Here is a 16065-nt window from a genome sequence, read left to right as displayed (position 1 = left end):
GTTGGATCTTTCACAGATAGAATTAACATTCATCAGTATAATCACTAATTAATTGACTAAATTAATACCCTTTTATTTTAACATACTATTTGCATTTTCATATGATCTTAGTGCAGTTCTATTGCTGTCTTGAGAACACTGAAGGAGGTAATGGATTATTCTATTTCTGCTGTGTGCTGACAAAGAATTAGCACAAATACTATGATATACTCTATCCCTTGAAAGACCAGAGGCTGAAGAGAAAAATACTTCTTTTATGCAAATTTTTTTAATTAGCAACAGAAAGAGGAGTCAATCTACTCCCTTCAGTATATGAAAGTTTTGATCTATCAGGTATATAATCTTTGTTATTGATGAATCTCAGAGGAAAACATGTATAATTTCCCACTACAATAATCTCTATGACTAATTATAGATTGTTTTATGAATAATTATAGATGATTTTATGGTAAACTTCCTTTACTTTGAAGTGGCTACCAAAAAAAGCCTTTAGGAAATCTTTAATTTGCAGCTGTCTTTTTCCAACTGAACTTCCTAGGGGAATCTAATCTCTTCATATATCAGGGGCTCCCAGTTTGGGGATCCATTTCTTTCTGTTTGGCCTGGAATCTAGAAGGTTATCCACCTCCTCTGCATGTTCGTTTTTAATTTTTGTCTCTGTTAACTTGATTGGATTCGGTCTGCAATCTTGTCCAGGTAGTGTAAATAGCAATCAAAGGTTGCTAATGTACAGGCTATCTCATAGACTGGTTGTCATCATACTCCAGCTGGTAGCCATGTGAGAGAGTCTCCTATGGAAAATCAGTGTAAATTTGAAACAAAAAAAGTGAGATATCTGGACACTATATGGGAGCTCTGGTGCCCTGTGCAGGAAAGGAGATGGATGTTCAGGAACTAGAACACAGTTTATATTGCCTTACGGCTACAGATGAACTTTGTATGGGTACAAAGACTTTACATTATTTTGTTTATCTCCATCTTGTTTGGAAGAGACTATTGTATAAACATCAGATGGTCATATAAGTCCTACAAGTCTGAAGCCACTGGGAGAAATTCAAGATTTTACACTTCTTTTTTTTTTTTTTTTTTTTTTTACTAAGTCATACTGAGAAATAAAGCTCTTTGAGGCATCTATTTCAGAGCAGTGGAACTACAGCTTCCTGTTGATTCTAAAGGAGAGGTGATGTTTAGCATCAAAAAGCAAAAAACTCCATGCAGGCCTTACAGGAGAGTTTCCCATCTTCTGCTTCCAAAAAATGCAGTAAAAGTAAGTAAAATGAAAGGAATTAAACAGAGGAGCATAGAAACATTTTCTACAATGGTATTACAGAAAGGATGAATAAGGAACAGGGAATAAATCAAGCCCGTTTATGACTGCTGAATCATTGAAAAGATTCAGTTTCTTAACCTAGAGGGTCAGAAAGAGCAGCTGGAAGTAAAAATATAACAGGATGCAAGCAGAAGTGGAGCTGAAATAGATCAAAGAAGAGGGGAAACGAGGCAGGTAGTGAAAACAGCAGATGAAGTAGTGTCTTGTTTAGAGAAAGGGCTACATACTGATTCCCATACCACTCTTTCAACCCCCTTGTGGTTCAGTGAAGAGTTGTTCTGTGGCTAGACTGTGATACTTCTCTGAACTCCAGCTATCCCTCATACCTGGTTTCTGTACTAGATGACATCAGGCACTCACAGGAAACACCAAGTGCCTTCTTGTGATATTACCGCAAGAGCAGATGGTCCAGTCACTACTGTGGGGGATGATTTGGGATTTAAATCCAGGTTCTCAGTAAGAAATTGTGAGTCATTCAGGTGTCTGTGAGCGTAGGGCTCTATTGAAAGAAAAATGCTTTTGCATCCATAGGCTCTTAGTAAGTTGTGGTCATATATGTTGTCAGATGAGGTCACTAATTCTGATTGTACACAGCAGCTTCTTCAGAAAGTACAATTTCCTGGGAATGTTACACAGCAACTGACTCACAGGGTGGCTTTTCTTGTGTGACACACTCTTGTGACTTTTGAAATGTCTTGGCTTCCATTCTGCTGTTTTGCTTTCACAGTTACGAGTTTTCTGTCTTGGGCAAATGGCAGGAGCTCCAGGTACTCCAAGTCATTTTTGGATTGCTGTTTTAACTCAGCTCTCTCCTCAGATAGCTGCAAGTCCCCAAGGGCTCTTGAAATCCATTTCTAGTAGCACAGGCACTCTCGTATTCAATTTTCCATTGAATGAAATATCAGCAAATGACAAGCCATGGTTTGCTGGTGCCATGCTCTGATTTAACAGGGCTGAGTATGGCCTCTATCATTTTTCATTAGTAGGTGCTTTATTATTTTGACACTGCTTTCTACTGACCTGTTGTACTGGAAATAATGGGGACTTGTAGTGACATGCCTCGTATGTACTTTGCTGCAAACTGCTAAATCTCATGTTCATTAAAGGTGTCCTGCTGTCAGACATCACTAATGCAGGTACTTTAAAATGCAACAAGGGTAGTACTGACATGCACAAATGACTTCTTAGATATATTTTCTTGTACATAGGTATGAATCTGATAGTCTAGGACATAAATAGGTTTGTTTGCTTCCAGCAGCAGTGGTAAGTACCTACTTGGCTCTAGGGCATTATAATTTTTTCCCCTCCTTACACACCTACATGTTTACCTCTCTTTCTGCCCTATGCCACAAGCATCACAATAATTTCCTCAAATTGCTTCTTATATGATGCTGGTGTAAAATATCATTGGTCCTACTTTTAGATTTTAAATCTGTAATGATTCTGTGCATGTCCTTTTAAACACTTTTTTTCTCTGATGTTTGAGGATTTTGTTTGCATAGAAGCCAAGTCCCACTTAACAATTAAATTTAACCGTTTTCTACCTATTATAATTTTAAGGGGTAAAGCCTGGCTATTAGCAATTACACTCCATTTGGTGTAACTAGTCTTATCTGTGGCACTGGCCCCACTTATTTTTTGTAGGGGCTTGCCCTCAGCAATGTCTGCAGCAATCAAAGTTCACATTTTGTCTGATACCAGATAGAAACATTTTCTTAAAGAGCTTGTGTGTGCAACAGATATAAAATATAGTTCTGGATATTTTTTCTTCATAGCTCCTTTGTAAAGTACTCCAGAGACCATGTGTCTAACCATCATCAGATATTGCTTAGTTTTTATGGAACACTGAAACCATATATTTGAAACCAAAATACTTTCGTAGCCTTTTTGCTTGTGGGAAAGGTTAGCCTGAGAATTTCCAGGTCCCTTAGGCTGTAAAGAATTTTATGATTAGCTTTAGCTCACATGGTTCTTCCATGCATGAAGACATGAAGCTTTAATGGCTATGGAGTAAAGCCAAAGCTTCTTTCTTTATTTATATATACTAATTTGCTTTATGAATAAGTGACTGCTCTCAAAGTTTGACTATAGAACTTTGAAAAATTATCAATATTCTCAGTAGAAGAATCCAATGGCAACCTAGTTTTGTGCTTAGATACCATCTTGGTGACCGAGACATCTTTGGTTAAGGTCTTCAGATTTCCAAATGTTTTTGTAGCAGTCAAATCCTATGTCTGTTAACCAACTTTGTAGAGCAGCATTCAGGATGCCGAGGCGGATTGACCGAGCACAAATTTCTTTACATACCTTATATTGCAAACAAGTCTGTACTCATTCATCTTAGTGTGTCCAGACTCTATCATCTCACTACATTCACCTTGCTCTGCTGGATCTTATCTCCATCACAAGGAATATTTGTTTAGCTTTTGCCCTATATCTTGTTTTTCGTGAAAGGTTTATGAGATCTCTGGCTGCATTTTTCTCATATTTTTCTTAGATCAAAATGTCATTTTACAGATGTTTTACTGGATATTCTATAAAAAAATGTGCTTTATCTTTCTGTGCTGTGTGCAGTCCAAAAGAGAACAGTATCTTTCAGAGACAGTGTGGGAGCTAGGTGAACATTTGCATTGCCTGTGTCCCACTTGGAAATGCATTTGCAGTCAATCATCACAACAACGCTTTCTTCTTGTATGTGAGAAATATTTCCCACTGTTTATAATTTTTGTCCCCTGAATGTACCTGTAAGTGAAAACTCCAGTTTTTTTTCTGGCAGTGACTAGACCCTCACTGCCGGAGTTCTGCTTGCTTTGTGGCGAAGTGTCTCATCTCCCTTCAGTTCTGAGGCATTTTCTTGGTAGCATGGTCGGACCTTGTCTTTCAATCTCATTCCAAATGTTTTTGAGATGTTACAGAGTTAGATCAAAGTTCTCTGCAGCCCTCTGTGTTGTGTTTGCAACAATGGAGGCCCTCAGAATACTGTAAGAATAGAATAAGCAAATCTGCTTCCTTCTCCTGAACTCCAGCATGTTGTTCCTGTGTTCCTCAGCCAAAAATGCTATCATTATTTAAGATCATTTATTTTCAGTTGCTAGTATCCAGATTCTGGCAGTGCTCTAGCTTGTCCATAAGCACAGAGTTTAAAAGCTTATAATTGTCAGAATTGCTTCTGGACTAACAGTTCTGTTCTCTGATGATGCAACATTGTCCATTGCTCCTAATTACATCTACAGAGGTTTCCTCTGCATTAGTGGTGTTGCTGCCATTCTCTTGTTGTTGAGCATGCTCCTGCATCACTTACAAACTGTTGGTGAGTGGCACTTGCTTGTAGTACCTGCCCCTATTTCCAAATGATGGGCATTATTCTGTCTTCTGTTGTTTTCATACTCTGAGTATATTCTTATGTTTTTCATTGTGAAACTCTTGTTTTTTCATGTATCTTTAAAATCTTTGATTCCCTAAAAAAGTTGTTTGTTTGGACTGGGTAACATTCTTTGCTTGACTGATGTGCATTATCTTGCCAAGGATTAACTATGGACCTTCTAGTAGGCCATGGTCAACTCTCCTGAGCCAGGACTCAATCTTTCAAAACTGTCCAATGAGACAGTTGGTCGGAGATTAGTCACCTTCTCCTCAGCTTTTACTCTCTGCTTAAAAGCAACACATGCACCTATCTCTTTTTTTTTTTAGAATGCCTCACATTTCTGTAATGAGAATTAGAATTCATCTGTCTTTGTGACACTAACTGAAAACCATGGAAAATACGAATATCTTTAAAACTGAGTATTATCAGAAACAGTCTTATTTCATTTGTCTCTGCTGGTGCCAGTTCCTTGCACATACAGATTATTTACATTTCTGTTCATATGAGGGTTTAGATAAGCGTGGAAATTCCTGAGGTGTCTCTACTTTTTACCAGTTTGAGTAAAAAAAATTACCTGCTTTGCAATCCCAGAGCCTCAGCCAAGAAAGTTATTTATGAAGTGATGGAAAGCTGGCAGCATTTTAAAATTTTTTTTTATTTTTTTTCCTCGTCTTAGTCTATTACTTTGCTTGGGGGACAGTTTATATAAATTTAATTGATAAGCAACCAATACTGTCTGTCTTTCTTGCTACCACACTTTTGTAATTGATGTGGCCATAGAGGAAAACCTCAGAATGATGTTTACTTCCAAATCATCCAGGTTGTATTCAAAAATTAGCCCCTGTAAATCATTTGAAAATAGTAATTGTTGCTAAACAAAGAGCAAATTCATAGATCCAAATATATGGTTATGGTGCAAAAGCAAATTCTACCCTTGAGCAGTGCGTGCTTCTCATAGGTGTCAGTGGAAGATTCACAGAAGGTTAAATAAATTAATTAAATTTTTAGTCTAATCTGTGAATGACAATTAAAAATAGAATTCAGGCTTTTGCCTTAAAAGTGCCAGACACACCAGACCTATTGGAGTTCTAATTTATGTCAGCTCCAAATCTCTCCAGTGCCTGCATCGTGAATGGTACTGTAATAAAGACTCAGGTACTACCTGAGTAATAAATGCACAACAGCCAGAATAAATTATGCTAATTTGGACCAAAGCACTCCTAATTTAGAGTAAGGGTATCCACATGAAGAATCAATCAGAAAGAAAGTATTCTGATTATTAAAAAGAATAACAAATTTAGCAATAAACTAAATAGCAATTTTAGAATAAACTCTCTATCAAGAAAAAAAACACATGCAAACAAATTGAAAGCAGAGTGAATACAGTAATTGAAGGGCTGATGAACCAGAAGAAAAAAGAGTTTAACAAGGAAAGTGATTGAAGAATGAATGCACTAGCTTGCAGGTGGAATACCTAAGCTTTCCTGTGCTCCAGGTCCTCACTGCATGTCTCTCCAACTGAGGCTGTCTTGTGCAGGAGTTAAGTGGGTATAAGTGAAGTGAAAGGTAGAAGAGTGGGTATCTAGGTTGTGTAAATTTTCTTTCAGGGTAATTAATGAACGGTCTTTCAGGCCAAGAGGATCATCTCTATCATCTTAAATACAAGCTGAGTTTGGTCCAGACAGTGTGTGTTATTGAGCCTGCTGCGAGGGAATACTGAGGAGGAGGAACAACCCAGTAAAATGCTGAATTCAGCTTTTTCTAGTGAATGCTAATGCCTCAAAAAAATTGTAGATGGATATGCTCATGTCTGAAGCAACTGCCTTCTGGATTTGCTGATCGTGCAGGAGCGGTATGCAAAACGGGAGGAGGAGGGAAGGAAGGGAGGGTGGCTCTAGGACCCATACGAGCAGGAGGTGGGAATTCTCCGCCAAGGCAGCAGGAGCCCGAGCCCGAGCCCGGTCTCAGAGCTCCAGCAGAGCCCGCAGGAAGAGCCTGGCACGTCCCCACCAGAGCCGCGCACCCGGCTGGGACCTGCCCACACCCCGCAGAGCCATGGAGCGGCTCCCACAGCTGGTGCTGTGTGTTACCACAGTGGGTAAGTAACTTATTTTCTTCCCATCATCTCCTTATGATGCAAAGTCCCTCTTATACCCAGAGACTCAGACTTATTTCATTGCCACTTCCCTTTTGCTTTTAAACCAGAAAAGCATTATTTTCAGAACGGTGGGGGGAAAAAGGTGGATGGGAAGAGAAAGTACCAGCATGAAACATATATTAAGTGGGAAGACAAATCTTGATGGTTATTGATTCTAAGTAAATTTTGTTCACTGAAATGAATAGGTGATCTGTAGTTTTAGAAAGGTAGCTGCTGTTGAGGGTCCGAGGCTGGAAGCAGACAATGTCATTGTACAAGGGTTCAGCATGAAACTAACAGTTATAACCCAGGACTATTTTGCTTCTCTGATTACTGAATGGTTTCCTTTGGAACAATTTTTGAAAGGTGGGTGAAAGTAAAGCTCCAGAGCAGTGAAGGTCGCTTACAGGAAAATGCGTAGTTTGGAGAGGATGCTTTGTGTAAGGGGAAAGATGAGGGACAGAGATAAGGGGAGAAGAAGGGATTGGGAGGATTCCCAGCTAGAAAGTGGTACTCAGGCTGAGTTTTGAAAGAATCTTTGTGCTGCTCTGTTTGTCACTGTCAGCTTTGGTTCTGAAACACAGCAAGGGGAATGAAAGAACAGCAAGAGAGCAGAGAGATAATAGGAGGGAAGCTGCAGTAAAAGGAGAGAAGTTGTGAGGTGGCAGCATGCACACAAGCAATGATGGGAGAAGAAGGTAGGAATGGGACACATTCACTATATGTGCACAGTGGCAAGCAAACTCGTTATGAAAATCAGGAGAGAAAAGCCTGTATCAGGACATGCTGAACTTTTCAGAGAGCTGCAGTTATGGTAGCACACCCAGTGCAGCGAGAGGGACTATAACTAGACCCTTAGACAAAGATCAGGAGACACTTCTGTATTTCTCAGTGTAACAAATAATATAACTTCCAGGCAGGAAAGGAGGAAGGCAAACAGGTTGTTGGGCACTCCAGCTAGCTCCTGCTAGTGCAGTGAAATTCTCTCTCTGGCTAAATGATGAACTTGTATATATTTACTTTTATATGAAGACACACTGGGACATCAGCCTTTAAGCAGGTTTCATAAATTATTTCTATTTATAGTTGTATGCCAAGGCATAGCACAGAGTTTTTAATTGCAACCTTCTTCTGGCCTGTTATTCCTATTGGGACGACAGAAGTTGCACTACTCTCAAAGGGTCCCAGGACAAGGGTACCTCATGCAAGCAGAGCTTGCATGTATGTCCCCATAGCCTCAGTTTTCATGGCATGTGGTCTCATCAGGAACTAAAAAATATCATCCCAAAGTTTTTAGTGGAATGACTTTCAACATGCAAGTAAGGTTAATGTAAGGAATATATATATTTATGTTTGCTCTATATCCAAGTTTGTGATATGAAGCATGACTGTATTAGGAAAGAGGTAAAAAAAGGGTGTGTTTCAGAGTGAACAAGTAAAGAGCTAAATGAAAATAAACGTACATTTTACAATCTCTGTCCCATCTTCTGCCAAAAATAATCTCTATCACCCAGGGAGAGACTTGGATGCATGAGCATTTAACTGTGTAGCTGCTGTCACAAAGTTCACGTGGGGTTTGCTTATCTCAAGGGGCTATTATGGTCAGCTTTCAGGCTCTACAGAAATTATTTTAAAAACCACTTGTGTTTCCAGTGAGGAATTTTTCCTGGAGCGTATTCTTGGGATGGCTTCACATTTTCTTTATTTGGAAAGCCCAAGGTCTTAGTGATGAAGGAATTTGCAGGTCCTCTTTTCTCTCTTTTGTTTTACTGGCTGGCATATGCCTTTCTAGTGAGCTCTGTTATGAAAGAATGATTTCAGAGTTCCCATCCATTGAAAATTTTTGGCACACCAAAACACTGGAGAATTCTGGAACTCCTCTTGGTACAAAAATTAAGACTATGAGAAAACTCAGAAAGTTGTAGAGAATAGCAACAGAAAAAAAAACTTAGAAAGAGAACTCCCAAGAGAACCAACAGTAACAAAACCAGGAAAGGACTCAGTGCGTGGATGTGCATTGTTCAGTGTCAAACCAACTTCACAATCATTTAGAGGCTGAGGTTGCACTCTAGCCCCAGGACTCAGGAGATGGCTAGGAAGAAGGTGGTAAAAGACACCAGGTTAACATCTGGGAGAATTTTCTTTTTATTTTAAGCCCCAGTATTACTTTGAGCCTTCATACTGGATGATTTTCTTTCTATTACTTGAGCTTGATGAAGGTGGGAGGTCACTCCTTTCCTCTTCTATGAGAAAGCGGGTTGTGCTTGGCCAGGTGTAATACTCTTGCCTTTGAATGTGGAAAGCAAAATATTTGCAAAATTACAGTACAACATACATCCTGATCAAACCTCAAACACCTTTCCAAAAATACGGTAATGCTTATGTCATTGCTCAGAGTTTAGCTGTTGACTATAACCACAGTTGATGAGATAATATTAGTAGAGGCATTTTGTCAGGATTTGCTTTATGGTCTTTTCTGACACTTGTAGTGGGGCTGTCACAGATAAGGGTAACTTACATTTAATTTCAGCCTGAGGAATAGTTATGGTTTTGGGTTTTGTTGAACACTTCCTAGGGCATAGAAGAATAGGAAGGTTGATGGCAAGTTAAGGAGTAAGACAACTAGCTGTTTGTTTGTTTGTTTGTTTGTGGAATGGTATATCAGCATTGCAGTGATGAATACCCCATTCTTGGATGCTTGCCTCTGTCTAACAAACAGTTTTCAGAAGCCTCAGATGTTTTGTTTCTCTCCCTGGTTTTATCTGCCTCTCAGAACCGAGCTGGCCTGTTTTGTAGAGGGAGAATTAACTGGTTCAAGTTCAATCAGTCCACATGTACATGAAGATATAGGAGTACCTCATTCTGTCATAAGCCAACTTTAAATAAACCAGTGCATCTATCTCACTTAGACAAACCCTTAGTGCTTTGTGTATCCCTTTGTCTGGAGGAGAGCATGCCAAGAGTGGAAGGGATGGGACCCTGTGTTCTTTTTTGCTTCTTCATTGAAGAACTTCTCTCTTATTTTCTTCTTCTTGTGCCCAGTTAAAGTAGCACATAGGTATAGTAGTGGTTTCACTTAAATGGTTCCAAGAAGGACAGCACCCAAGGATCCTTGAAATTTGTCTTAGGAATTAGATCCACAGTCCTTTACTGTGTAAATGACAGCATATCTCCATATACTATGCCCAGTCCAGATATGCAATTCAAGGCACCATGACTTTCACTGAAAGCCAAAGGTTGGGTAGGTGCCTTGAAATAAGAGCATGACAGTTCTTTTTAAGTCATAAACATTACAAAGTTGAGACCCTTTGAAATACAATGGAGAAGGATAGGAGAGATATATGGAAATCCCACACTAAGGGGTCACACGCAGACAAACACTGGGGATTTGTAAACTGTATCAGGAGGGAGGACTAAGGTGGAGAAGGAAACAATCAGGTAGCGAGCCATGTATGCTGTTTCTTTAGAGCTGAAGACAACGTCTTGTCATCAGCCATAGCAGAAATCCATCTTCCTGTCCATATTGCATAGCTTCGCAGTTTCTAATTAGTCCATAAGATCAAAGTTGGAGAAAAGGATGCCCCACTCCAGTGAAGTTTCAAAAGCATTCCTCTCCCACCCCCTGGAGTCCAAAACAGATACACAGCAGGGTCCTTGTCTTCAGCCTGCTTGCATGAGTGAGAGGGTGCACACTGGCTGTGCTGGTATGTAGAAGTGCATTTGTGATGTCTGTGGCAAGATTGGAGAGAAATTTTCATCTTGAATTAATTTTACTGAAAAATGTTGATGTGGTGATGCTAAAATATTTTGTAAAGTGGTCTAGGTTTTGAACTGTAATTTTGGTTTTTTGTGTGCACCAGTTAGTTCATATTGAGACATTCAAATGAGTCTACCTGTTTTAATTCCCCTTTTTTTAATCCAAACTTTTGCTTAGAGAAGTCTTTCATTCAGAAATCTGAAATCTTTATTTAAAAAGTGTAAAAACATGACATAATATCAAATGTTTTGTTTTGACATGAACTTTCTAGTCCAGTACTCCCTGAAATGTGTTTGTCTTTGCAATTTTATAAAGCTTCTGAAATATTTTTAAGTTGACCTGTGAGAGGGTTTGCTTGTTTGTTTGTTTTATATTAAAGCTGCTCAGTTATTTTTGTAATATCACATACTGATTTGTACTTAGATTTGTGCATGCAGGTGATTGTCCTTCGGCTCATGTTCGTTACTGTGCATACAGACAGTGGCCGGTACTCTTTGTAATTTGATATTGGATCAAGTTCCTCAGAAATAAAGGAAAAAAGGTAACTTTTTGCAAAATGTTAGTAAAAGAAGCAGCACAAAGCAGCTGCTGAGAGGAGAGGCAGGTGAGTTTTCCAGGAATAAATGAAGAGGAAAGAATCCACAGGGTTCATAGTTAACTCAAATCGATGGACCTCCATGGGAATACATGGCCAGTCTTCTTCGCGAACGAAGAACCGGGGAAGGTCTTTCCACCTTCCAGCCTGCGCATTGGATTTTTTAGGTGAGACACAGTGTGCGCGGAACTGAGCCCACCCTTTTAATCCTGAGGTTCATCTGCCGGGGCCAAGCACGCTTGGACGGTGGCAGCGAGGTCCTCAGGACGTAGATGGATTGCCTTAAGGGCTAACGAGCTCCATCTGCCCGGGGAGGGGCCCCGACCGGGAATCAAACCCGGGTCTCTGCAGTGACAGTGCAGTGAATTTTCCCCTGGACCACCGGGGGCTCCCATGGGAATACACTTACAGCAGTGTAACATCTTGCCTTTTGTATCCGGAGACTTTTATCTGAGACTCTTACGGGTAAGCATGATTCCTGTATTGAATCCTTAAATCAGAGGAGGAAAATAATGACACTAATTATGTTAATTAATTGGATCAGGCTTATAGTCTTTTCCTGTCTCTCAGCATCAGTCCTTCCTCTTACAATTCCTCTTCCTCTCATTCCATGATAATTGCTTCCCTGCTTCTCTCCTCCCCTGGCATGTAACGAGCCCAGTGTTTTGATGTGGCCTGCTATCAGCAGGACATGGTGTGCATAAAGATGAAACTTGTGGCAGGTAGGAGAGCAGGCCAGCTTGGAAAAAGGGTGAGCTGTTATGTTTGATAAGAGGTGAGTTGCAGCTGGTCTGACAGATGTGGTCAGAGTGCATAGGGAGAACTGAGCTCTCTTATGAGAGTGGTGACAGATCACACCGAAGTGCTATGTGCTGCAGGAGGAACACATAGAACCTTTGTTTTGGATTGTGTCTGGTTCAGCATAGTTAGAGGGTCTGTGCCTGGAGAATGTCAGATTCCTGCCTTTTTATGCTGGATATGCATGAGGGAAGGTCAAGGGGTAGTTGAGCAAATGTGGCATCAAGACCTCCTTAGGTCTCTGCAAAGCCTAAAGGAGCACAGATCCCATACAATTGACAGGATGTCACTGAAGTATTTTGCCTCCCTGATAGAAATATGTGTGCTGTTTCTAAGAGCTTTTCTCAAGGTGGTGTATCTCCACACTGCAGCTTCTCCCAGTGTGTATCATACCAGCACAACTGGACACCCAAGGTGTAATGGAAACAGAGGGAAATTACGTAAAAGGTAACAGAGGTGACATTCCAGTCTTCCTCACCTGGAAAAAGCAACTCTACCTGGTGTACTGAGTAAATAAAGAGCTCAGAATTTCAGGGAGATGCTCACCCTCAGGCCAAGTTTTGTCTTTCTAGGAGAATTTCAGGTCGGTTTTCTATATGTGCTCCTTAACATAAGGCTGGCTGGAAAAACATGAAACTTTACACAATTCTCCACTTGTCAGTGAAAAACTTGTTGAGATTTCCAGCTCACTTTATTTTAGGCAGTTGGACTGTTTGATTGTTGCAGGTCCCCTCCAACTGAACTGTTCTATTCTTTGCAAAGGTAAAAACCTCCCTGACAATGGCAGTGATTGAGTTTTAAAAGTAGAGGTAGATGTAGTCAAGAATGAGAATGAAGTATAGAATTATAGAATTAAAAGTGATGTCTTTTCAAAAGCACAGATTTATCCTTGCACCTCAGCTTAGCTTTTACCCTGTCTGATGGGAGAGCTGTGTCTCTTAATAAGACATCGCAGATTTTTAGCTAATTGGTATTTGAAACCCCACAAGCTTTGGTTTATCAGCCAAGAATGATGCATTTATTCATGCATTTCAGTTGCTCAGTTAGGTTTTTGGTTTGTTTGGTTTTTTTATTTTTCATTCCAGTTTGTAGCACAGCATGTGTTTGAAGGCGTAAACAGCCAAATTTTCTGAGGTTAGAGCATCCACACCTTTGTGTCTATGTTTATGGTGATACATATTTATATATTAAAAATATAGGAGTGATAAAGTAACTGAGAGTGACACTAGGAAGTGACATGAAGGGATGTGATGGTGTTTTGTTGCGCAGAGTCAAGTGCAGGAGATGAGAAGTGCCTGTTCCTACATTGTCTTGATGAGTTTTTATGCTGTCGAGAAGCCAAAAGAAACCCAGACTGGAATTTTTTTCTTGCCTTGAATCAGAACTGACACAATAATAGCGGTCATATTGTAACTTCAATGAGAACTAAACTGGGTAGGTAAGTGGTTAAAAGTCACGATTCACTGAAATCACACTTCCCACAGCAGAGATGGCTGTTGGAAGCATCTGCTTCCATGCAGTAATGCAGAGCTCATTTGGGTGGCTCTGCAGCTGTGACCAAGACCTTTTTCTATATGCTGAGGGTGAACTCTCGAGCGCTTGGGCACTTCCCTTTGTAGCTCTGCCTCACAATATCTGCTCCACTTTCCTGGTTTTAGGGAGCAGGAGGAAACTGTGGGGATGTAGAGAGGGGATAGGAGGTGGCCACATCTGGGCAGAAGAACAGGATGGAGGAACTCTTTTCCAATGGAGACCAGGAACACAGCCAGTGTGGCTTTGGATTACCCAAAAAAGGGTTAGCAGCTGTCAGCCTGAACTTAAGCAACCTCAGGCAAAACTGAATTCAAACTGGAACTGAACACCTGCTTTGCTTTACTGGATAATTCATTTGGCAGTTTTGCAGACCTTGATGCCTTGACAAATATTTTAGACAATGTAAGGAGCACGGATGATTATACTTACACAGTTCTAATACCTTAGCTTGATTTTTTTTTTCATTTTCTGTTTCTGTTGTTTGATTTCACTGCAGTTTTAATTTTCCAAGAATCTGCTACTTACAGGGTTTTTTTCCTCCTGAGCTCTGGGTGATTAAAAACCAATTTGCTACTTTGACTTTGGCAAATAGAATCATAGAAAAGCATGATCGCTTGACATTTTCATGTTCTTTAACATGTTTTTAGAGTTCTCTGTGTGGCATTCTGATGTGTATTGTGCTGGAGTTCAGATCTCTTTACCTGAGTAACACTTTTAAATTATGTAATTCACAACAGGAACATTTTCTGTGTTTACAGTCACTGCAGGAGCCCAAATAGTATTTAAAGTCTCCAAAAGAAGCTTTCTTTAACCCTATGCAGGCTAACAGCCTAGAGTTTAATGAGACACTGGACTTCACGAATTTTATAAGCCCTGATAGCATAGTCATCACTACCGCTATTTTTTCTGACTTTCCCGAAGTCCCACATACCTCCTGACCCTTCAAGATCTATTAGTCTCCTAACAGAGTTTAAACTTTCCCAGAGTTTGATAGTTTGTGTTTGTCAGTCTGTTGCAGTTCTAGAGAGGAAAGTCAGTAAAATTTGCAAAAAATAACCTTGCAAATTAATTATAAGCACTGACTGCAGCCACAAACATTTAGCTTCCCCTCTATAAGCTATTTTCACTTTTTATTTGCTGATAGGTTTTGGACAGGGCATAGTTTTTTTTATTTCTTACCTTTCTATTTTGATTCCATACATTTTTTTTTTCCTCTCTTGTGTGCATTCCTACACATATATACGTGTGAAAATTAATTAAAGGAAAAATCTGGTGGATGTTTTGTTTTGTTTTGGGTTTTTTGTCTGTTGTTTTTGTTTTGTTTTTGGTTTTTGTTTGTTTTGGCTTGGTTTTTTTTTATTTGTTTTGTTTTACTTTTTTTAGGATCTGAAAAGATGTGGAAAACCCCTTTGCTTTAAACAAGTTGTCTTTCCCACTTTCTTCAGTAGATGCAGTTACCCAAAGCTCCTCAATTCTCAGGGATTGCTTGTGATTGTTTGTGACAATATTGTAATTACATATTTTATATATAGATTATAATTTTGCAAGGGTTTGTGAGTCATGTGACTGTATAGGCTATCAACTATTTTAATCCAGCCAAGAGTTATTTTTCAATTAAGCTTCATCAGAAATTACAATCACTTCTATGGTAAGGTACTTGCGTAGTAAGTTAGAGAAGTTGTTTTATCACTGAAAGGAACTACTTTGTGGCTGCAAGAAGGAGGATTGACCAGAAGCAACAGCCCAATTAATAGTGTTCCTGACATTCCTCTGCAGAGAACGGTGGGCAGGTAATTTATGTCAAGTAATCATGGTTTAACTCCAACGACCTTGCTTGCTTGCCCCCCAACCGGTGGGATTGGAGACAGATTCAGAAGGGTAAAAGATAGAAAACTCTTGGATTAAAATAAAGACAGTTTAATAGGGAAAATAAAAGCCACACATGCAAGCAAAGCAAAACAAGGAATTAATCCATTGCTTCCCATGGGCAGGCAGGTGCCCAGCCATGTCCAGGAGAGCAGAGCCCCATCACACACAAGAGTTACTTGGGAAGACAAATGCCACCACTCCAAACATCCTCTCCACCCCCTTCTCCTTCGTTTTTTACTCCTCCTTGTACTTTATACACTGAGCATGATGTTATATGGCATGGAATATCTCTTTAGTCTCTTTGGGTCATTTATCCCAACTGTGTCTCCTCCCAGTTTCCCACACACCCACAGCTTCCTTGCCAGCGTGACGGTACAAAAAAGCAGAAAAGGCCTTAGTGCTGTGTGAGCACTGCTCAGCAATATCAAAAATGTCACTATTCTATCAACCTTGTGTTCAGCACAAATCCAAAATACAGCCCTGTACCAGCCACTGTGAAGGAAATTATGTCTAACCCAGGCAAAACCAGCACACAAATAAATGTAGAACTTCAGAGATAGAAGTGGTGATTCTTCTGCAGGTTTCTTAGGGTTCTTGAGACTGAGTGAACATGAAGGAGGTCAACATTTGGTCAATGTTTAGCTCGTCTCTCCAGTATGTATGTCCATCTTGACCACTTTGG

General features: G+C 39.9%; 1 protein-coding gene across 1 annotated transcript in view; it reads left to right on the top strand.

Annotated features, from left to right (window-relative positions):
- The first annotated feature begins 6733 nt into the window (after nucleotides 1-6733).
- LTK (leukocyte receptor tyrosine kinase) overlaps nucleotides 6734-16065 on the top strand; it is a 95603-nt gene continuing 86271 nt past the window's right edge. Inside the window, exon 1 of the mRNA XM_027887871.1 lies at nucleotides 6734-6792. Coding sequence (XP_027743672.1) covers nucleotides 6750-6792 — 43 coding nt within the window. The 5' untranslated portion in view covers nucleotides 6734-6749. The remainder of the gene's footprint in view (nucleotides 6793-16065) is intronic.

Source organism: Empidonax traillii, unplaced genomic scaffold (assembly GCF_003031625.1).
Source record: "Empidonax traillii isolate 1590-97213 ecotype Southwest subspecies unplaced genomic scaffold, ASM303162v1 scaffold11:size2795301, whole genome shotgun sequence".
NCBI lineage: Eukaryota > Metazoa > Chordata > Aves > Passeriformes > Tyrannidae > Empidonax > Empidonax traillii.
This window is presented reverse-complemented; position numbering and strand designations above follow the sequence as displayed.